This window comes from Manduca sexta, chromosome 6 (genome assembly GCF_014839805.1).
Source record: "Manduca sexta isolate Smith_Timp_Sample1 chromosome 6, JHU_Msex_v1.0, whole genome shotgun sequence".
NCBI classification, from domain to species: Eukaryota; Metazoa; Arthropoda; class Insecta; order Lepidoptera; family Sphingidae; genus Manduca; species Manduca sexta.
In genome coordinates, this window is record NC_051120.1 from 4,016,609 (window position 1) to 4,040,155 (window position 23,547).

A 23,547-nucleotide genomic window follows, 5' to 3' on the forward strand; every position below is an offset into this window, starting at 1 on the left:
TAGGGCAACGGCCCTAATATTTTTATGCAATGTATTACAAGCACGTAATATGTGTTTAACCCACGACTTGAACAGCTTGGTATTGCCCGAAATGTTGTTTGCTATTGGCTGCTGCGTCTCATATTTTATAGTTCTTACGTCATAATGCTGGTTCTATAACACTCCTGGTTTTGAAATAAAATTATTTTTACGGTTTTGCCGCGGTTTTTTATATAATTTTCTTTTGAGGTTTCAGTCTGCAGGCTTCACGGAAACGGAATGAAACTGAGTCCCTTATAAAAAACAGCTATTAAAATAGCGAGTAAATGCAGGAAGTGTTGAAAGTATTTGCATGAATTTTCGGCACACGGATAGAATATCCTTAATTAACATTAAAGCTAATTTCTGGAACAAATTCAGATCAAGATCGATCATTATCAGCTTAAATACATACTTGACGCTTTTACCTAAAAAAATAAATGTTTGGACATGATTTTGGCGCTTGTTGAAGAAAAAATTGGCGTATCGTTTAGTCTTCGTGACGTCAATTCTAGTTGATTTAATGCAAGCTATTCAGATAAATAATTTGCATATCGATTTATGTTCTTTTGGCAGGCGTCTTTCATTGCGCTGTATCGATCTTCAGAATAATTAGTTATTGTTGTCATTGATTTGCCATATATTTGGGATGATATTGCAGAAAGTTAAGGGATTTCTATTCATAAGCTGTGGACGAATACATGCTATAATTCTATAGCAACTTTATATCTAAGTTAAATAAACTAGTTTGCGACCTCTTATAATCTTAAAACGGCTACTCTTATCTTAAATTAACGAAACGATATCCACATTATATAAAAAAATAAACAAAGAAAGGATAACATATTCTAGAAGTGTGGTATTTAATTTTGTTCCTATATGTATAATAAATTTCGAAAAATACGGGTAGCGCGCCGTTATGCGGGGGGCATCGCCTTAAGTTCTTATCGTCTAAACTCGCTTCAGGGTAACATGTGCATAATTTGTAATCCTTAGTACCTGGTTGCGTTGCTACTTTTGTTTAACGAAAAAATATCTTTGTCATATAAAAACTAGTTCTTATCACCTACAGCCATTTTCAATAAACGATCCCAATCTCAATCTTTTACGCGAATCCGAGATTGAACCAATCAAAATAACAAATTTGTAAGCATGTCGAAAAGTAACTTGCTCTGATTGGTCAATTTTTGCGATAGATCTAAAAAGCGCTTGCGATCGTTTATTGAAAACGACAGTCAGTAATCTACGTTTTTTTTGCCAATATATGGTAGTAATATTGTTTCCTTTTACAGCCGTCTAAACTAAGTGCCGAAAAAGCGATTGGGATCCTTTATTGAAACCATCGTTTTTTGCCACTTTCTGGTAGTAATATTTTTTCTTTTATAGCCGTCTAAACTACGTGCCGGGCAACATGAAGCGAGCCAAAGACAACTCAGGTTCATACTCCTACGGGTCGGCGCTGGCGACGCTGGGTCCGAAAACATCGTCGAACTACTCGCGGGCGTCGCGGTGTATGTGCAAGGACCAAGTGTTGGTGACGGATAGCCACATGCATGTGCTTAGGACGACCGCGATCAACAGCGATACTGTGGACTCCGTTGATGATATGGTGAGTGTATAGTGATTATACCACTGCTCGGAAATACACGCCGGTAATTTTTTTTTCCTTCCTAATCGAATTTCGGCCATGGCGGCCAGTCTCAGCGGAGATCAGCCAAGTATGCAGGAGATATAGTGAACAAGTGTGTGCTCAATACACAGGTTCACTCCAGTGGCGAAGGGTGATATTTTTTAAAAGGTAACCCGAGGCAAAAAAAATTGCCTTAGTTAACATATTGCGGCCATTTTAACAGAAAAAAAACATACGTAATAAACCTAAAAGGGAAGCTGGTAGGAATCGGGTTGTGTGGACGCTTCGCCACTGGTGCACTCTCTGTTCCTTCACTCTCGAGTCCGGTGAGACGGCAATCCGACATGACCGGAGTGAGATCAGGCGCAGGACCGATGGCTTTATGGGCTTACGCCGGCAAATATTAGGTATTTAGCTAAAGAATTGACAAGATAGCAACTATCCGCTGTTTCAATAACCCGATCACTTTTTCAAGCGTGAAACTGGACCAATCGGAGCAGTTTTTATACATGATTGTGATTGGTTTAATCTCGGGATCGGATCGAAGATTGGGATTGGGATCGCTTATTGAAATCTTTTATGAATGTGAGTGGCATTGCGTTTCTCGGTAGTTGGTACTCGGTATGCTATATACACATGCATTGTCATTTGATTTTCGAGTACAAACTGTGCTTTTGTTGTAACTCCGCGTAGATTTACATGATCGATTCATTCGGTATGTTAACTAAAGAATATACGTAGACATTTCCATAATTCCACCACACTGTACAGTTGTGTTCCGGTTTGAAGGACATTGTAGCAAGTGTAACTACTGGACATAATAAGACTTAATATTTATTTAATATCTTATGCCTCAAGATGGCGAGCGCAATGGAATTCCAAACAATACTTTGTTTTTACTGTGTATGGGCGATTGTATCTCTTACCATCAGGCGAACGGCGAGCTCGTCTCGTCATTCAAAGCAATAAAAACAAACACTGATCTATCACGTTTTCATCCATTTTATAATACTATAATTGATGCAAACTGAGTTACCCTATACATCATAATGTCAGGATGCGTTCAGCGTAAAGTCGACGTATAAAATTCTTAATGTCAATTTTTGTATTATGGTTTGATGAAATGCGAAATGAATGATGCTATATATCGCACTCTTAATAAAATAATGACCTATTCCAAAATTGCCAATTTGTGGGAATCGTCAAACAACCAATTTCTGTTTGCGACCTTGTAGATTTTTCCCTTATTTTTCATGCTATAGTTTTCATTTTTTTACCTATCTTTAATAAGCTCTATTTTATAGCAACTTCAAAAAAAAGGTAGCGAATCCAAATTAGTTTTTCGACGACTGCCAGAAATTAACAATATTGAAATAGGTCATTATTTTATTAAGAGTGCGATATAGCGAAGTCGAAAACCACAATGATTGATTATGTTGAATGTCATTGAACGCATACAAGTTAGCGTAACTGGATATAAGCTGGTTGATTCCGGAACATGACTCATGGAATGAATTACTGACATATTTACGGATGGCACTGACCGTGATACTGATCCGACCTTGTAATTTCGATACTAACAGCAGCAAAAGACGTCATTTAACTTTATTGATCATTAAAGCTGTCGTAATTCTGTTGTTTTCACATCCAGAGCGGATTAACGCTTCAAATTAATCTATACCTAGTCTTGCCATAAATATTGTAATAAAGAAAAAAGAAAATTGTTAACTGCAAATAACATTTATTACTTTTACAGTGTGTCAGTTTAATACATAAATATAAAACAATTAAAAATATAAAAAGCTTATTCGAAGTGGTCTCCATTGGCTGCAATACAGTCCTTTAAACGATGAGGCCAGTTATCAATAGAAGCACGCACTCTTTCCATGGGAAAATTCTTCACTGCCAATCGTATAGATTGTTTTAGGGACTCAAATTATCATGGCGTTTAGAGCAAGCTGTACTCTCTAAAACTGACCACAAATCATAATCCAGCGGATTAAGATCGGGACTAGACGACGGCCAGTCTTCAGCTCTGATGAAGTCCGAAACGTTCGATTCCAACCAAGACTGCGTGGACCGAGCTTTATGACCCGGCGCCGAGTCTTGCTGGAAGGACCATACTTGGTTATTGAACATGGTGATGTTAAGGGGCTTAACTACCTTCTCAAGAATGGTATCTTGATACACTTGTGCCGATGTTTTGATACCTTTTTCACAAAAATATGGCTCAGTCACTCCTTCATAGCTAACACCCCACCAAACCATCACTGAAGTCGGATAATGTCCACGTTGCACTCTGTCGACTAATTGGGAAGCTTCCTTAGAGCTTTGAGCATAAATACGGTCATTTTGTTTGTTAAAATGTTGCTCAATTGTAAAAATTTTCTCATCCGTAAACAAAATTTTTCTGTGACCTCCCTTTGCGTACCGCTTCAGTAGTTGTTTCGATTTTACCACCCTATTCTTCTTTAAATTATCAGTTAAGAAATGGCCAGTGCGTCTCTTATAGGCTGCAAGTCCTAAGTCATCTTTTAAAATACGCGACATGGTTCTAGGTGCTATCTTCATTTCCCGAGATAAAATCTTTTGCTTTCGGACAGGATTTCTTCGAATTCTTTCCCTTACTGCTTTGACCACCTTTTTCGTACGAACACTACGTGGACGGCCAGATCTTTTTCTGTCACAAACAGAGGAGGTCTCATTGTACCTATTAATAGCCCGGTACACAAACATTTTACTAATACCAAGTGTATGGAGAGTTTTAAAAATTGCATTTGGCTCCATACCTACTTTGTGTAATGCTATCACAGCGATTCGGTTCTCTTTATCACCCCACACCATTTTAATATCGCAAAATATTTTACAATGTATTGGCGCCAAAATGAGAAAACACAATGAACAATCGTATAAAAATGACAGATTCGAAATTCAAATGTAATATTTTTTTATAATTAAGTGTAACAGTATTTATGGCCAGACTAAGTATATCTATACTTATATCTATCTATACTTATAATAAATCTGTAGAGAGGTCAATTCTGTACATGAAATATATTTCCAAAATAACTATCAGGGGGTGATTAGGGATCGATACTGATGCCAAAAATGCAATTAGTAAAATTTTTGTCCGTCTGTCTGTCTGTCTGTCTGTCTGTCTGTATAACCGTTATAGAAACAAAAAACTACTCGACGGATTTTAACGAAAGTTGGTACAATTATTTATCATACTATTGAGCTGGTTATAGTATACTTTTCATCACGCTACAATTAATAGGAGCAGAGCAGTGAAGGGAAATGTCGGGAAAACGGGAGAAGGTACTCCATTTTTTAAGCTTCCGTCGCGTGTGCAACCTTAATGGTTAAAGCTACACAGAAATCATGTTCACCAGGATCCCATCATCAGACCCTGACCGGACAATCGGACCACCTGCATACCACCATACATTAAAAAACATCACAAATTGAGCACCTCCTCCATTTTTGAAGTCCGAAATCCACGCGGGCGAAGGTGCGGGCGGAAGCTACTATGTTAAATAAAACTGTTTCGGTGGCGTTGTTGTATTACGGTAGGTTGCAGTGCTGAGGTTTCGGGTTGGATCTCCGAGTCCGGCAATATTATTAGGTTTTTTTACTCAGTGCCCGACTGACTTTGTAACCAATATGGCGATAGCAGTTCGAAGTCTGCAATTTGTGCCCAATATGGCGGTAGGCGCGACCCCTCTCACATCATGGGACGAAATACGCACGGCGATGAGTTGCGCTTCTGCCTACCTCTTCGACGATATAAGGCGTGATGTGTTTATTTTTACTAAATAAGGGAAAAAGAAATTATAAAAGGTGACTAATGTTAAAATTATTGTACTTATGGAGAAATAATCAAATTCAAATAATGGCTAATGATTATTAATATTAAGTAATGTCAGTGCGGCCTTAAAATCTGTCTTTTACCTAACTAACTGAAAACGTTTAAACCTTTATTATCCATACAGAGTTATAAATAAAATATCGATAAATTATAATTATCCCGGATTTATCTTTCTCTCGGTTCAATTGTCACCGCTTTGATCGACAAGCGGATCTTCTCGCAACATGTAGTTTGCGGGAAGCGTGAACCAAGTTTTTATTTATAAGCTTTAACGGTCAATGGACATCGCTAGAGAGCCTTTATACTCACTAGGGCACACTTACGCTCATCTAGGTTAGCGTGAGTGGACTTGAGGCTTTTAAATTAAATCTTGGTTGATATTAGTATTTTTGCGTTTAAAGGAAACATGTTTTATGTTGAAGTTTGCTTGCCGTAACGGGGTAAATAGTTCTTGGGGATAAAATAAATGAAACTTTCTTTGTTATATTGTAAAATATTAATATTGTATACATTTTTTATATAAATCATGCTTGATATGTTAATAGGTATGTTCGTGTTATAATTTGATTCCAAGTTTATTTGACAAATGAGTTTTGCTCACACTAACAAATGTCACAACTTCAAGACGTGAGTTTAACTTTAATTTTTAACTTTCGTATATGTTTCAAAACAATCAGATTTCAATCACAATAAAATCCATTACTGATAGTTTTTTATGTAATAAAACTCCTAACAAATTTTATTATGAATGAAAGAATATCTACACTATGTGACGTTTCCCCACGACTTAGTGATCGTACGTCACCAAAAATCAGCGCTGCAGTATTAGTTACTCTCTACTGCAGTATGGAGTTGAATGACGGTTCCTATTATTGGCACAATATATAAATATGTAATTCTTTTATTGTTTGTACAATAAAATCCTCCTTTCTTTCTTTCAATTCTCTCTAATATGCCTTTCTAATGCATTATAGTTGACATTACCCTTGGAAATTTTATGATTGATCGAGATAAAATGTGTTCTAAACGGGTGCTCAAAATCAACTGCCAGTGCACATTCCATAACACTTGCAATGATTGATGTGCATTTAGGAAGATTATGAGTGCTGCAAAGGTAGATTTGAATTATTATTATATATATATTTTTTATATTATATTTATATTTTTTGTTAGACATCAGATTAGAGTCTTAGGTGTATTGGAAGGCCTAATTGACCATTCGAATTTTGATTTAGGTTTTATTTTAGATTTTTAGCGCTGGATTAATTGAAATTTGATAGATCGTTAAACGTAATATCGGGTTTGCACATCGAACTGAAGCAAAATGAAGTTATCGAGGAGAAAGTAGTGAAGTATTAGCACCTTCATCTTACTTCATCGTATATTTGATTTCCCTGGAATTATAGATATTCAAAGGATCATATGATCTATCATTTACACAATAACGTCCACTCTCACTTACCTATTTTCTGTCTGCTAAAACACTTTTGCTGGTGGTAGGATATATTTTATATCCGCCCGGATAGCGACCACTGGTGTTAAAACTAGCCACAGTGGCTTACGTAAGTGCGTCGCGTTCCCTAAGTCTGTAATATGCACTTCCAACTCCTCCCTATCTTTCTATTTGATTAATTTCGTTGCTGGATAATGACAAATTAGTTTTCTCTGAGGAACAGGAGTTGTAGTGGTGGGTTGGTATAACTGTGTCGATTGTCGAGGGGTAATCATCTCTCGTCAGTCGACATTCTATTGGACATCAGTCCACTTACCATCAGGTGCGTTGGGGATGACTGCCGTGCGAGTAAAAAAAAAAACACTTAAATATGTTACAATATGAAACTACGATTTATAAATAAACACAATCACTTTCAAAGGGTGCGCATCACTATTGAGTTTACATTCATGATGCAACATCGCTTATTCATCTATTTCAAAAGCCGCGTTAATCACGCACTTGTTGATGAGTGTTCTTGGATATAATTGTTGTCAAGGTTGTTTATTGTTTATTTATATACTTAGAATTTATTAGGGCTATAATGGTGTAGCATGATTTTCTAATGTTGTTCGTGGATTCCATTAACGGCAAGAATTGCAATTGTAATCTCCGATCTCGTCCAGAAAGTAAACTAATCACAATCAGTAATTTGTAAGCAGTGCCGAATTTATATTTTTTATGAGTGTAGGCCACTTTATTTCCGCTGCCCCATGTAGGTAGGTTTATGTATGTATCTAGGTTTCCAATATACTCAATAATTTTCCATTTGTTTGTATTATGAAAGGCACTAAAGTTAAATAAACGAATAATTAATTAAATCGAGAGAGCGTATTCTGAAATCTGCTGCCCCTAAGAAGCTGCCGCCCATAGGCCGCGGTCTATACGGCCTATTTACATATCCAGGACTATTTGTAAGCTTGTCAATCTTTATTCTAATTGGTCCACTTTGTGATGGATCGAAAAAGAGCGATTATGAACGTTTATTGAAAACGAAGGTATGAGTCAATCGTGGTGTTTGATGGGTGAGATTGGGCACTATGAAACCGAGTCGATTTGTAGCAATAATTTCGCTTCATTTACGTACTCTTTTGTACTCAGAGGCAATGTATAAATGGTATGAATCCTTATTGGTGTCAGGGCTGATCATAAACATCGTTACAAAAACAATAGCATATACTTACACACAATGATTTACGCGAATGTTAGATATGAAAAATAAACTATTTTTCAGATTTTATCGCGGTTCCTATACTTTAATTTTCTCCCGACGTTTCGAAGACTTACTTACTGCCTTCGTGGTCACGGGGCGGACTGAGGTGTTGGTCAACAGAAAAGTCAAAGCTACAATATCTACCTACATTTTACCATTATACAATTTTGTTTTAAATTTTATTGATGACGGTAGTTACTACGTAAAATGACCCGTGACAAGGAAGGCTGCAGTATTCGAAACGGGAGAAAATTAAAATATTAAAACCGCGATCAAATCCGAAAAATAGTTTAATTTTAATAGCATACACAGTTATTATTTACTACCCACCTTGAGGAGACTTCTTTCATCGCAACAGTCCCCCATTAGTGCTGGCACAATCAGACATTCCTCTAGCATTACAAACGCTACGGAATCCACTCGTCCGTTTGTTTACACGAATGCCGCTAAACATGGCGGAAGTTGTGGAAATTTTCAAACTAACGGTTGTTTTATATTCATATATCTCGTTGAAGTGACGACGTTTTTACATCCGTGACGTGTACATTGGTACACGTTATGCAACAAGTGAACAGTAATGTGATGACTAAAACTTGTTAGTCGTTGTAAAACTTGTTAGTCGTTGTTGATGCAGTGACGTTGACACATGGGTCGTTGTCAGAGATGGGTTTTTTGAAGAAAATTATAAGGAAATTTTGTGTGGGCGTGAGTGTTTTTCAATTACAGATGTTTGATGTGGTAATGATGAGGTGTTGGCAGTGCGCCAGTGGTTTTGTGATTTGACGGAATCTGGCAATCGTTCAGACACCTTTATTGAAATAATTGGTTAATCATCACTGTTTCGAAACTAATTAATGTCTGTTACGGATGAGGATAAGTTTTTTCGGTATAATATTAATGATTACAGTTTAAACGGTTGACAATCTGAACAAGCGTTATGCGTGTTGCGCGTTGTTTTGGAATAGACATGCGACGCGCGTTGCACGAAGCCGTATTTACTCAGACATAAGTATTAGATAGTTTATCTGTGTGAAAGCAGTAAATATTTAATGTGAAAAATCAATATGTCTCAAATGTTTTGTTTACACAAAGCGATAAATGATGAAGTATCAATGTGAATGCTTTAAGTTGCTCTTTCGATTCGTTTATTGAATCTATAAATATATGAGCTATAAAGTTATTTTTAAAGAGCTAAAAATAATAAGCAGTGCATTAGTCGCACCTCGTTGCCCTAAACAAGTATCTGTATTAATTATAGATGTTGGCGTTAACGTCGCTCGGTTGACATTTTCAAAGCGCGTAAATCACGATAACTTCATATAAACTTCCATAAATTATACAAAATTATGCAATAAATTATTAGAAATATGATATGCGGATAAAGCGAATTTTTCGCACGCACCAAACGCAGCGTGGGCGACACCTAATCGTTTTATTGTTACTGGTTACATCTCGAGCTAACTCATTATTATCTGTTAATTCTGTACACTTGGTTTTTATTGTACCATAGTCTGGCCGTGTGCCAGGATAGACCAAATGTCAATACGAATGCATTATCACTGTTACTATCGTCGCGTTTTCATCTCCCGTCGTGTTGTTGATAATATTCGCGATGGACACTATCGACCCACTATCGAACACTTAGTGAATTAGTGCAAAATTGATCTTTAAGTACCTTATCAATGTCGACCTTGACACGTTTATCTCACGTGTGATGAATTGGTGATATGTAATACCTGTGGTGATGCGTGCCAAAACGTTTCGTGAAATTTGTCCAGTGCGCCGTCGGTGCGGGTGATACGTTTAAAATTCCTCGTGTATTTATTTCTGTCGACCCATTTACACGGTATCCTGATTTGTCTAACCTTGCCGTGTGCCTGCCGCGTGAGACTACATGATTTCTACCTTTCTACCTACTCTGTGTCGATGTGTATTAATGTTTCTATCTACTAATGAATTATGGTGAAATATTGTCCAGCTTTGAGGGTTCGTTCGAGACAGATGGGCTGTATATGGGCTAGTACTATGTTATTATTATGTGTGTTGCTTTTTAACATTTCATTCAGGCCAAGCAGCCTGTACATCTTTAGGAACTGTGTGACACTAACTATTTTTTTGTGTGTTTTGTTGCTACCAAGTGTATCTTCATCTCTTATACAGGTGGTAAGCGCTTGTGGTTTTGAGGTATTTAAAACCACGTGGGCATGTATGGATTTGTCATAGTGAGTCATTCGCTCACGGGGTCCTCAAATATTCAAATGTAGAGCTTGAAAACACGTGCACGCAAAGCACGTGTAAAATTATTATTGCGGAAGCTGATACTATTTTTAATGTGCTCTCATAAAATATTGAATTTGTTTTAGTTTTTGTAGCTCTTATTGGCGAACGAAAATAGTGAACGATATCGCAAATATCAATAAGTGGTATTGAAATTATTTTTCCGATTAACGATAGTTTTTAATAAACAATCACTATTCTAATCTTCGTTCCGATCCTGGGAATAAACCAATTGGAATAGGTAATTTGAAAGCATTCAAAAAACCTGTTCTGATTGGTTCGTTTTCGTGATGGATTGAAAAAGCGATTGGGATCGTTTATTGTAAATCGTGGTTAATCCAATTTCAAATAACGATTCTGGATAGTAAAATATTATCACCATCATCACTACATACTCGTCTCCTATTGGACATAAGTCGCACCTAATAAATAAAGCTTTTTTCCATTCCGGCGTGGTTTCAGAGGCAATGGGTCCGGGCAGGGGCGTAGCTACCGCCGTATCAATGATACGGGACCTCCGGGCCCCTCGTGGCCAGTCTTGGCCCATTTCTACATTAAACTAATCAGGCGCCCAAAAGTTCCCATTGTCTCTTAAGGGCCTCCGACAAAATTTTGATACTTTTTGAGATTTGATTTGATTACCCTCTACGGCAAGCTCCGCTACTGGGTCCAAGTCAACAAACTAACAGATCAGTTCAAAGATAATTGCCTTCACCTTGTAACAGTGCGTAACAATCTATATAAAATGCCTTTAGAGACGAAAGCCCTGGTCCACTACTAACTTTCATACCACACAACCTTCTGTAACCCTTTGCAATTTCCATCCGGTTATTACCTACCGCTACTGTTTAATTCAGGAACTACAGACCTTCCCTCAACAACTGATCGATAGCTCTGGAAACCTACCCGTCTACATCCCGCTGTGTAGGTTGGGAATAAATGTGGGATGAAAGTGTTGGATGAAAATATACGCAAGATAGATTATGTGTGGATGCAACTGGCAGTTGTGAATATTTGAGTGTTAATACGAAGTAATATAAATTTGGACAAGATTCGAGATATTTGTAACTGAGGAGCGTAGGAAAAAAATACAGTTTATGAATAATATTTTGATCACTGATTTAACTAATCACTTTTACATTGATTCCTTCGTACGTGAATTTATTGGGGAGAGACAAAATTAATCAAAATCAAAAAGTATGAAACTAAAGATATTTTACGGATATTATCGCGATTTTTATATTATAATTGGCTCCCGACGTTTCGAAGACTGCAGCCTGTGGTCACGGGGCGGACTGAGGTGATGGTAATCCGAAAAATCAAAGTTACAATATCTACCTACATTTTACAATTAAACAACTTTATAAATTTTAGATGTTGTCGGTCCCATCTCTTGAAATGTATTATTTTGATTGTTATTAAAAGAGACTGTAATAAATTTGAACCCAGATACCGCATTCCAACAGATATATATGTTAAAGTTTTGGCTCACAGTTTTACAAGCTCTGAAGTAAAATAAATGAAAATGCATTTGACTGCTTTCTAAATAAACACGAGCAGCTGTGCGCGCAATGTTTCCCGCGTTCTGGTGGTGTTGTGACGTTACCCAAGACGTCTAGATTTCTGGCTAGATTTATTTTAATGCTAGTTCAACCCCGCATACGGACAACGTCTAGGTCGAGACGAATGTCTAAACCTCTGTGCAAAGTAACAATTTTGTAAAATATATTAAAATAAAAAAAATGATTGATTAAAATTGTTGTTATGTGGGTATTTTTGTACATATTATAAATAATGTTAAGGCGATACCTCAAGGTCCATTTTCATACATTTTGTTTCGGCTTTAATCTGGGTAACTAAACAAGTATTGGCAAGTAAAGAATTTAAATTCACGTCTAGTTAGTGATTAGTTCTCGCAGTTGAATTAAAAACGTTATAATAATTAATAATCATGGATATTTCTGCCTTTAAAATTTCGTCATATTAAATTTTAAAGGCCGAAATATCCATGATTATTAATTATTTTACGTTTTTCTTCAACTGCGAGAACTAATCACTAACTAGACGTGAATTTAAATTCTTTACTTGCCAATACTTGTTTAGTTACCCAGATTAAAGCCGAAACAAAATGTATGAAAATGGACCTTGAGGTATCGCCTTAAAAGGAATTATTTTAAAGAAAAAGTAGTCTGAAAGAAATACCGTTCAAATATTATCTGTCTAGTTTAAAAATTATCGCACATAGTTGATATTATTCGGGTACATTCCTAGTAGTAATAGTAAAAGTCTGCATCTAATAATTACTGTTCCTTCAACTTTCACTTCGCTACTGGTCGCGTACATGCATATTTATGTAAGATTTCAGTATTAACCGCACATGCCTGTGATTTACGTATGTTCAAAATAGATTTTATTACGATTCGTAATCCTAACGCAGTTTATTGCGTTAAAGGATTACGCCCGTTTCTATTTTTCATAATTGACGTAATAGTACTTTGGGCCAAAATCGTGGGACAATTTGGCCGAATGTTTTCCATATAAACCATGCTTATTATGATCGTGATCATTTGTGTTCTGCCAACTGTTTTACTCAGAGGTTCTCGCGTTTGAGAGTTGGTAGTCCATGATCCACTTTTGGACATAGTAAGTTGATAGAGCAATTTTTTGTAATTTTTTAATTCTGACAGGCGGTACGTAACACAAGTTCCATTAATTTTAGTTACCAGAGTTCAGTATACTACTAATATTTTAATACTAAATTGAGCCTTTTCTGGTGCCAGTCAGAAGTCTGTAATTTGTGCCCGATATGTTCATAGTCTCGCCTCTTATCACATCGAGAGGCGAACACGTCATGACGAAAAGTAGGTGCACTATTTACGCCCCTATTTTCGGGGATAAAAGGCATGATGTGTGCGTGTTATGCTCAACGAGATCGAACTTTGTTTGCAAATGTTTGGTTCAAAACTACATTGTGCTCTGAAGAATTGTTTAACCTTATCCCATACTCTCTATTCCTTAACAGTACCATGCATGCTGGCTTGCAAAACAACAGCTTCGTTTCCTTTTGTATTCTGGTTCGAACCAAAAAGTTTGGTAACTCTAAACTGTCGCACTATTTGGCTGCGAAATTATTTGCCAGCATATGTGTTCCCCCCTTCTTAAAACTTGGGATCCTTCAAGCCGGACGTGAAGAAGCAATTAATCGGGCCGGCATAACTATGCCGACCGCCCCGGGAACTTTATGTCTTGCCGGTCGACATGTTTTTAGGCATCTCTTCAATTACCATCAGTAAAGATGAGGCTATTATGCCGTGCGCCCAAAAGAAATGTTTGCCAACCAACATTGGCCAAACATTTGCTCCAATATCATTAAATGTACACGCAACAGTTGACAATAATTGCATACTGGTATCGGTTTTCAGATCAATACGTTATTTTTAGACGGTGAAACCTTACCCGCTTCGCATAATATCTTGCATAGAGACGAATGCACCTTGTCGTCGAGGTCTGCTAAGCTGGTTAGAGAAGCTATAAAGTTGGTATCAATGCTAAGTTAATCAGAGCATTAAACTAATCTGTTACCAGTATGTTTAGATTTCTGAATAAATTCTGTGTCGAAATTTATCACACCCTGTATAGCATTATCAGGTAACTAATTAAATGTTTATTTACTGTCGAAAGTCTTACCGGTTCGTCAAATTATTTATGGAATTCTTTTGAGTTTTGAATTTGATTAGCAAGTCTAGAATGAAGAAACCCTCACAAAACGTAAAGCTTTTTTATTCGACAGCGTTCCAGACGTGACAATTTTACGTCTTTTCGGAATTTGGAAATGAAATTCGTCAATATGTATTACGCACGAAGATATCTTTTTGATACCTTTTTCGCATCTGTTTGTTGGACTATGCATGTTGCTTCTTCCCAGGCATTACATAGGATCGTTGCAAATTAAAATCTGCATACATAGTAGAAGTTCAGTTTTTAAATTTATAACGACGGAAGGATTGTAATTTGTTTTCTGTGTGTGTTTTAATTCATAGAAATAATATTATCGTCGAAGTTTCCGATGACGTTCCCAAGTTATTCAATATTCAACTATAATATAAGCTTACAAAGTCCTTTCTCCAACAGCCTCGCCAAGACACGCCAACGCCGACGTGTCCGGTGGTGAGCCCGGCGCTCCCAGTCAGCTCGGTGACCGCCATACCCGTGCTGAAGAAGTCCGTGAAGGCCGTCAAGAAGAAGTCCAAGGCGAAGGTCAAGGTCGCCAAGATGAAGTCCAGTAATAAGATAGAGTGCAGCGTCGTCGAGGGCGAGGCTGACGAGTGAGTAAACTGTTATAGGCTTATGTTTTAAACCGGCACGGGAAAATGACCCTTATGAGCAAGATGGTAAGTGTTGCGGGGTCATGATAGAGAGAGACTTTCCCGGCGTCATACCCACTATTACAACTCCTGTAAGCCAGGATCAGCAGTGGCACGCATTATGACAACGAGCAGTGAAGCTCGGCGAGTCTCAGGGAAAAATAATTTGTCATTGGGGTCATGATAGCTTTAACCGATTGGAATGCTTATTCCTCGCCAGTCGACACAATTATGCCGTTCTGTTTGGAATCGGATACGTAAAAGCTGCTCCCGGGACGCAGCACACCACGTGGGCCATTATGGCGAGTTTTACACCTTGTGGTGTCTATATAGACGGATGCAAATATCCAACCACTCTGTTAAGTCTATTACAGTCGTGTGTTTACTAAAAATATTGTTTTTATGTAATGTTTACATCTTTCCGGTTTTGGGTGTGCCCATACTCCGTCATACAGTAGCACAGCTTCACTATCAAGAGCCTCCATATTGGGTGTTTATTCCTGCTGTCCCTATGAGACATGGTTCTAACATGTTTTGTTCACCTCCGTTAAGCGAGTAGATTAGCGAGGAAACTTGCACAAGATGATTTCCACAAGCAATTTTTACCATGTAAACAATCATGGAAAGCTGATTTCTGCAAATTTTTACCTTGCAGAATTTGCGGCGAGTCGCATGCGCATAGTAGTATTGAAATACTGACGCCAGTGTAAGCCCATTTGGAAGTTTTCGCGCAATAATACTGGGAGAACTTTCTAGTCTTAGATTAAGAGTATGAAGATTTAGCTGTTATTCATATCCGTTCTCCCTACAGTGCCCACAGCAGATCGCCGTCTCCAGATACCTTAGACTCTGAGTGGCGGATGGACACAGAGCCCATGACTCTAGACATAGAGAAGCAGGAGAAGCCGCCACCTGCGCCCGCGCTGGAAGCCGTCGACTACAACTGCGTCAGCAAACTGTCCACCAAACTCAACGGGACTGTCGTCACGCCTAAGAAACTTAACTCTAAAGGTAAAATTATGAATGGAGAATTTATTGAAGTCGGTTAATGTGATTTTTTTTCAGTCTTTACACTTTAAAATAAGACTGTTTTGCATTAAAACAAAACAGTTATTATGTGTGTGAAAAAACACACAGCATTTGTTGAAGAAGCATCCGTAAAGTCTACCCATAAATTACGCAATATCTTAACTTACCATACTCCTTTCTCATGTTACCTCTCTTTCACCGGTGGCAGAGCGCTACAACTTCCTTAGTCCTGAGGCGCAACTGTCAAAATGTCATAGTCTTCTATCAATCACCAGCAAGTAACTTGCTTAAATGCTGTGTGTTTAACACACATAATAACTGTTTTGTTTTAATGCAAAACAGTCTTATTATATGTGTTTTCAAAACACACAGCATTTGTTGAAGACCTGTTTGGTATCTGCTGGTGAAAGAGATTATAACAATCTTTAATATGAATGCTATGTGAAAATAAATAAAACCAATTTCAAAAATCAATGCTATGTTCAATAATAATTAAACAAGTAACAATACTCATTAAATATTTAAAATTTAATAAAACAAAATTAATAACTTCTCATTAAAATCAAAATGAACATAAAACAATAACTTAAGGCAAGTAGTCTTACTTTAGTACTTCCTTAATTAACTTTAATAATATTGAGATCAAAAAGAAAGGAACAAGTTAACATAAAAACAATTCTAAAGATTTAAAAAATTATTTAAAAGATGATCCTTAATACTGTTATCTTCAGCTATACTCTTCTGTACTGTACGACAGTAGAATTTCCTGAATGTGTCAGAACTCCTCCAATTTGCTCTCTGTAAAATTTCTTCAACAGGCCTGTTTTCGAGGAAGCTTCTTGAAGCCACAGCTGAACGCACACTACCTGGTGGTGCATCAATGCCTGCTTGTTTAAAAGCATTCTTAATCCATCCAGCTATCATAGTCCGAGTTGCTGGTTTAATGATTCCTAAGATTGATATAAACAGGCTTGTTAAGTTATTACCTTGAGAACGCCTTATTTCTGTAGCCTTTACTAATTTTTTTATATGTCTGATTGGACATAAACTCTTGTCTGGGTGTTCTCTTAATAACCAGCCAGACTGCCTGTTATTTGCACTGTCAGTCTTAGAGCCAAATTTTGGCCACAATGTTATTTCTTTACCATTCTCATTTAAGTTGAAATTTTCTTTTGAAACATCTAATAATGTGAGATCATGTACTCTTCGCCCAGAGGCAAGTAATAAAATGACTGCTGTTCGTCTACTTATGTCAAATAATGTGTCCAACTCTGATGTATTCCTGAGCCAATTAAAAAGCAATTCTGTGTCCCATATGGGGGTTCTTTTTTCTTGTGGCTTTAACAGGGATACTGCTTTCAGAACTTGCTGCACAAAGAAATTTTTGGAAATAGCTTCACTAGATGCTGTAAAAGTACAAACCGCAGACTTATGAAGAAGTATAGTCCTATAAGCAAGTTTGTCTTCAAGACACAACTTGGCTAAAAAGCGAGCTACTTCGTTGGCCTGTGGACAATTAGGGTCTATGCTGTTTTTCCCACACCAGGTAATCCAGCGTTCTACTGGAGCCTTATATGTCGACAACGTTGACTCTCTCCAGCTCTTTCTTAGGAGGTCTTTTTCCTCTGGAGCCCAGTGTGCTACTTGATTGGCCCACCCCCAACCTTCCAAGCCAAAAGCTCCAACTTTTCCACTTGAGCAGGGCACCTGCCTGTTGTGAGGTCCCTTAGATTGCTGTGAAGGTTCTTTATAACCAGTGGTTTTGATAAAGCCCGCGCTTTCAGGTCTGTTAGCCAAAAACACTGCGTCCAATTTGGCGCTATTATTATATAGGTGCCTATTGCCCTGTTGAGATGCCGTAGCACTTGTGGAATCAAGTTGGGTGGTGGGAAGACCCAGGCCAGCTCGAAGTTCCAAGGTCGACTGAAGACGTCGTAAAAAATGGCTGACCCATCTCTGGAGTCCCATGTTACGTAGGGGTCTACGACCGCGCTTTGCCTCGACGCGAACAAGTCGACGTTTGGTACACCCCAAATTCTGAACACGGCCTCCGAGGCCGGGGGCAACAAGTGCCATTCCGGCACTGGTCGATTTCTGGATAGGCGATCGGCTATGCCGTTGTATCTCCCCGGGAGGTACGCCGCCGATAGCATTTTGTTTAAGTGCTCGGCTAATTCTAGAAGCTTTGTTGTTAACTCGAGTAGGGCAAGGGATCTTGTGCCGCCTTCGTTCCTGATATAGGCCACTAGAGTCCTGTTGTCCGATTGGACTAATATGTGTGCATTTTGCAAGTACCTTCGATGACGACTTATGGCACCGTACACAGCGTACATCTCCTTTTTGTTCGAGTGCCAGGACTTTTGGTGAGCTGCCCACCTGCCTGTTAAAAACGTCTCGTTTAGGTGCGCACCCCAGCCTGCATCTGCGGTGTCGGTGGTCAAAAAGTGTGTCACTTCTCTTCTGTGCATCGCAACTACACTGTGGTCTATGGCGTTTTGCCACCAGCTTAACTCTCGCTGCACCCCAGGAGGAAGGTCTCTTTTCTTTGGTGTTCTGAATCGGATGAATTCTCTCAGAAATCGTTGCGTAAGTCGGCAATGCAATCGTCCTCTTGGGGTGGTTAAATTGGCAAAATTTAGTAGTCCCAGGAGACTTTGAACTTGTTGTAGAGTACAACTGCCCCTGTCTAGTAGCCTTGTCAGCACATTCTTTATTCTGGCCACCTTTTGCAGTGGCAAAGCCATCATGCAGTCTCTTGTATTCCACAGAAGGCCTAGATACTCCAGCTGCTGAGTGGGCACTAGTACTGATTTCTGGTAATTGACATTCCAGCCCAAACTTTCTAAAATGTTTAAGGTCTCCGTGACTTGACTCTGTAACTTGATCTTGTCTTGATGTGCCAGTATGTAATCGTCTAAGTAAACTAAGAGTCTTATTCCTTGAGCACGTAAGATTTCTGCTATCCAGTTGGATACAGTGGAAAAAGTTCGGGGGGCTGAAGAAAGGCCAAAAGGTAGTGCTGTTAACTGGAGCACTTGGTTGTTGTAAGAAACCCTCAGGAAGCGGCGGTGGGATTCTGCAATGGGTAAATGAAAATATGCTTGTTGCAGATCTATTTTTGTCATCCAGTCGTTTTCTTGTAAAAAATTGGTTACATCTATTTGGGATATCAATTGGAAATGTCTGGTATAAATATGCTTGTTTAGTTCCCTCAGGTCGAAGATTGGTCTCATGCTTCCATCTTGCTTTTTTACCAGGAACATTTTTGATAGAAAACCAGGATTCCGAACCTTGGGTGTCTCCAAAATACCTTTTTGTTTTAGGTCCTCTATGATCATGGTCATGTCTGGCGATACTTTTGTGCTGAATGTATTTAGCAGGTTTGGTGTTAAAAATCGAAGTGGGGGTTTTTGTTTGAATGGTAAACGGCCCTTGGTCACTATATTTATTATATACTGGCTGGCCCCCCGTTCCTTCCACACCTGTGCATAATGCTGTAAACACCCCCCCTTGAAAACTTGGTTGCTTTGTGCCATATAGTCATTTTTGTTTTGGGTTTTGATCGGCATTATTTTTCTTGGAATGAAATTTACGAAAGTTATGGCGTTTCTGTGGGCCCTGAAAATTATCTTGTTTTAATTTTTGATCTGATCTAGTAGGCTTATTATCAGAAAGACTGTGAGACCTTTTTCCTGTTTATAATTAGAGGGATATCGACTATTCTTTCTCTCTTTTATATAATCTGGCTTATTAAGCCATGTCTGAGTACCACCCAAGGATTTAATTACTGGATGAAGAGCATCTCGGCTAAATAAATATTCAGAGCTAGGTGGGATTGCTCTAAGGGTCGCCTTTAGATTAGGATTATTAATTTCTTTTATTATTCTTTCTCTTCTTATCTCAATGCATTCCCCACGCCTGCCGCAAATTATCTGCATTATTTTCTCTGAGCATTTATGAAGTGGAGAGCCAGGCCCCAATAACCCCATAATTTTCTCAAACAGAGAATTAGAATTTAATTCACCTGGGTTCTTAGCACTCCAGTTCAGTAAGTCTTGCAAGGCCTGATTTAACAATTCTTGTTGGTCCAACTCTGCATTTGTTAGTCCAGCTAACAGGTTTTCTGCTGAAGCTAAATAGTCCTTTGTTTTATTTAAATGACAAAATTCTTCATTTGTTTTTAAACAGACAAAACCTGGTGTTGCTGAAAAGCCCCGTAGTGTGGATTTGTAACGAATGCCCTTCCAGGCCTGTGTTTCAAAATGCTGGAGCTGGTTGACCCTGTCCAGTCTCCCCTTGTTGGCAGAAGGGATAACTCTTTTTTCGTCAAACTCGGTATTAATTTCACCTAAGTGAAACCTATCTGTACTACAACATGGATTGATCAAGTATGGTGACTGTGAGTCCTGATTAATCTTACTATTAGGTACCGAAAGGGTTAAACCCGGAGAACTTTGGCTTAATTGCGTTAGGTAACTGGAAATGTAGCTGACTTGATTTATTAAACCGTCAATACGCGGGTCAGGATAAATATGTTTGTACTTACGACGCTTGTTTGGTGGCGGCGATGCAAAGCCCGCCTCATCTTCCGAAGATGAGGAAGACTCGCAGTCCCCGATGGATTGTCCCGGGTAGTGTCGAGACTGTTCTCCTTCCGAAGCAACAGTCTCCGACCTGCCGCTACCGCACTCACCGTCATCTTTGTTCGTCGCGGTTTCACAACTCATCACTTGTATTCACTACTAGTAACACTTTAGTACACAGAAAACCTTATTTAAACATAAATTATTATTAAACTACGAGAACTGAAAATTTTGGCGCGCGTACGGGTGACAAATATGAACGCTATGACATTTTGACAGTTGCGCCTCAGGACTAAGGAAGTTGTAGCGCTCTGCCACCGGTGAAAGAGAGGTAACATGAGAAAGGAGTATGGTAAGTTAAGATATTGCGTAATTTATGGGTAGACTTTACGGATGCTTCTTCAACAAATGCTGTGTGTTTTGAAAACACATATAATAACGGCTCATTTTATTTTCTTAAATTAAAAATTTTCTTTATTGAAATAGTCTTTCATAAGTTCTTTTGAATCGTCATGAATCTACCACCGCTGTGAAGAAGCGGCGTTAGAAACGCCTTTAGCAACACGATCTGTCAATATACATCTTAATTTTATTTCCAAATTGTCATAGTAAATGTAAACCCGTGAAATAAGTCGTCGAAATAGACCAAATGAAATACAGAGTGATCGGAAAGTACACCTATTGCTTATTAATGGAAGAGATAGCTATCTGGATTGTTCTATATCTGTCAAACATTAGTCCAGTAGGGGTATTGGTACCTCATTATGAGTTTCAATTAGCACTGATTGCACAATTTAAATGCAAACTTTACCCCAAAATAACTACCCCAACATAAAATTACCGTTCGCGTCACGCACAACCCTCGTTACGTGTAATCGTGTTTACAGATAAGATAAACAACGACCAACTGTTTCTGACTGCGCTGCACACGACCAATCCGTTCAAAACGATGCCCACACGCAAAGGTTCACCATTTGCGTTTTGTTAATGCTCTAGATTACGATTTTATATCATTCAATTTACCGATCGAATAAACGATGCCAATCGCTTTTTTATTTATGTCAAAAATGGACCAATCAGAATTAAGTATTTCGACAAGCTTACATATGAGTTATTTTGATTGGTTCATTCTCCGAATCGGATTGAAGATTGAGATTGGGATTGTTTATTGAAAATGTCAATGTTAGTAGTTATTTGTTGCGTTTTGTTACTGCTCGTTTATTACCGTTTTCAAAAAACTATCTCAATCGATTTTTTCGATTCATCTCAAAAATGGACCAATCAAAACAATGTTTTTTTGACATGCTTGGATCGAAGATTGAGATCGTTCATTGGAAACTTTCGTTAGTTTCATCAGTTATTGTTACGTTGTATTATACTACCGATAAATTAAGAAGTATTTTGTGACTTTTTTTAGTGTGATTAAACCTATTTCAATTTGGCTGAAAATAATCGTTGTTGGACCAGAGTAATGCAGCTTATAATAATTATAGTAGTCGGATAGCATAATGTACTAGATATTCTACTGTAGTCTGTACGATAGATAACCGATTTAAAGTGGTTAGGCACTCACATAAGTCCTCTGCCCACGTGGCTATTGAAAAGCGAATGGAAGTTTTGCACGCATATCCTACCGGTCGCTCGAAAGTAAGTGGCTGCTACTTAGGCTATGTTCCGCATGCGACGCATCAACAACGCGTTTGACATTTCAAAATAGGTAAGTTTGTTTTTGAGTGTCGGTCCCCGCAGCAGCACCTGGGGACACCTGCGAATGGGTTAATGGAAGCCCCTGACTTAGCGACTCCAGGGGTCTGGAGGAAAGTTGGAAGGGGACATCTGAGGAGGGGAGTGTGGGGGCATAAGAATAAGTTCTTTTAGGAAGGAAGGAAAGGAGAAGGCCAGGAAATGTTCGCGAGCCCTCATAGGCCTCAATGTGAAACGACAACCATGATGTATCACACTTAACTGTGTGCCTAGGGTCGCGATAAATGTCCCGAGGAAGGTGCATTCAACATGGGGAACTTGTATGGCGGCTAGATATAAGCGACTGGTAGTAAACGTGTATAAAACTTCGCTTCGATTGGCAGTAGCCCCGTGGACGAAGGGTCTTAGTGTGGTCGAAACATTACTGCATAAAATACTCCATTCCTTTATTTAACGTTTAGCAAACAATCCATTTGTTTGTATTGTGAGTTCTGGGGTCAACCACAATGCCATTATTCTTCCTGTTGAAACTTGCCCAGTACCAAATTTCATAAAAATCGGTTTAATAATGCTTTAGCTCTCAGAGCATAATTATAACTAGACTAGCTTTTACGCCCGGCTCCAACTGCGTCATTTTCCTGGATAAAACTCCCTAAAAAGTAGCTTATGTCCTTCTCAGATTGTTAAACTATTTCCATACCGAATTTTATCGAAATTGGTTCAGTCCTGTAAGTGGGAAAAGGTAACAAACAGACAGACATACTTTCGCATTTATATCATGAAAGTAAGGAGGTATGCGGAAATTAGCGTACAATGACGTCATTAGTCAGTAAATCGGGATTACATTTCGAATATTTTTTTTATTGCGTAAACATTATAATAATAATAATAATATCAGCCCTGTATTATATACTTGCCCACTGCTGAGCACGGGCCTCCTCTACCACTGAGAGGGATTAGGCCTTAGTCCACCACGCTGGCCTAGTGCGGATTGGTAGACTTCACACACCTTCGAAATTCCTATAGAGAACTTCTCAGATGTGCAGGTTTCCTCACGATGTTTTCCTTCACCGTTAATGCGAACGATAAATTCACAAAGAATACACACATGATTTTTTAGAAAAGTCAGAGGTGTGTGCCCTTGGGATTTGAACCTGCGGACATTCGTCTCGGCAGACCGTTCCACACCCAACTAGGCTATCGCCGCTTTAAAACATTGATGTTGTTTTATAGAATGTTTCCCGTTGCGTTTTTAAATATCTTTTTTAATGTTTCTATGTATTCAATTAGATTTTACGTAATACCACAGTTTAAACGTTTTTGCAGTATGTCATTGAAGTTGTTTGTAAATATCTTGTTCAGGGTGATA

General features: G+C 38.4%; 1 protein-coding gene across 11 annotated transcripts in view; it reads left to right on the plus strand.

Moving 5' to 3' along the window:
- The window catches only part of LOC115444446 (tubulin polyglutamylase TTLL4), a 40,816-nt gene that overhangs the window by 4,043 nt on the left and 13,226 nt on the right, over positions 1–23,547 (plus strand). For 7 of the 11 annotated variants that reach the window (XM_037447384.1, XM_037447383.1, XM_037447389.1 and 4 more), the window contains 4 exons: positions 1,405–1,627; positions 14,630–14,823; positions 15,674–15,873; positions 21,362–21,439. In XM_037447384.1, coding sequence (XP_037303281.1) covers positions 1,405–1,627; positions 14,630–14,823; positions 15,674–15,873; positions 21,362–21,439 — 695 coding nt within the window. Of the gene's footprint in view, positions 1–1,404; positions 1,628–8,869; positions 8,927–14,629; positions 14,824–15,673; positions 15,874–21,361; positions 21,440–23,547 lie in introns of those variants that run through there. The other 4 variants (XM_037447386.1, XM_037447387.1, XM_037447388.1 and 1 more) reach the window with 2 other exon arrangements.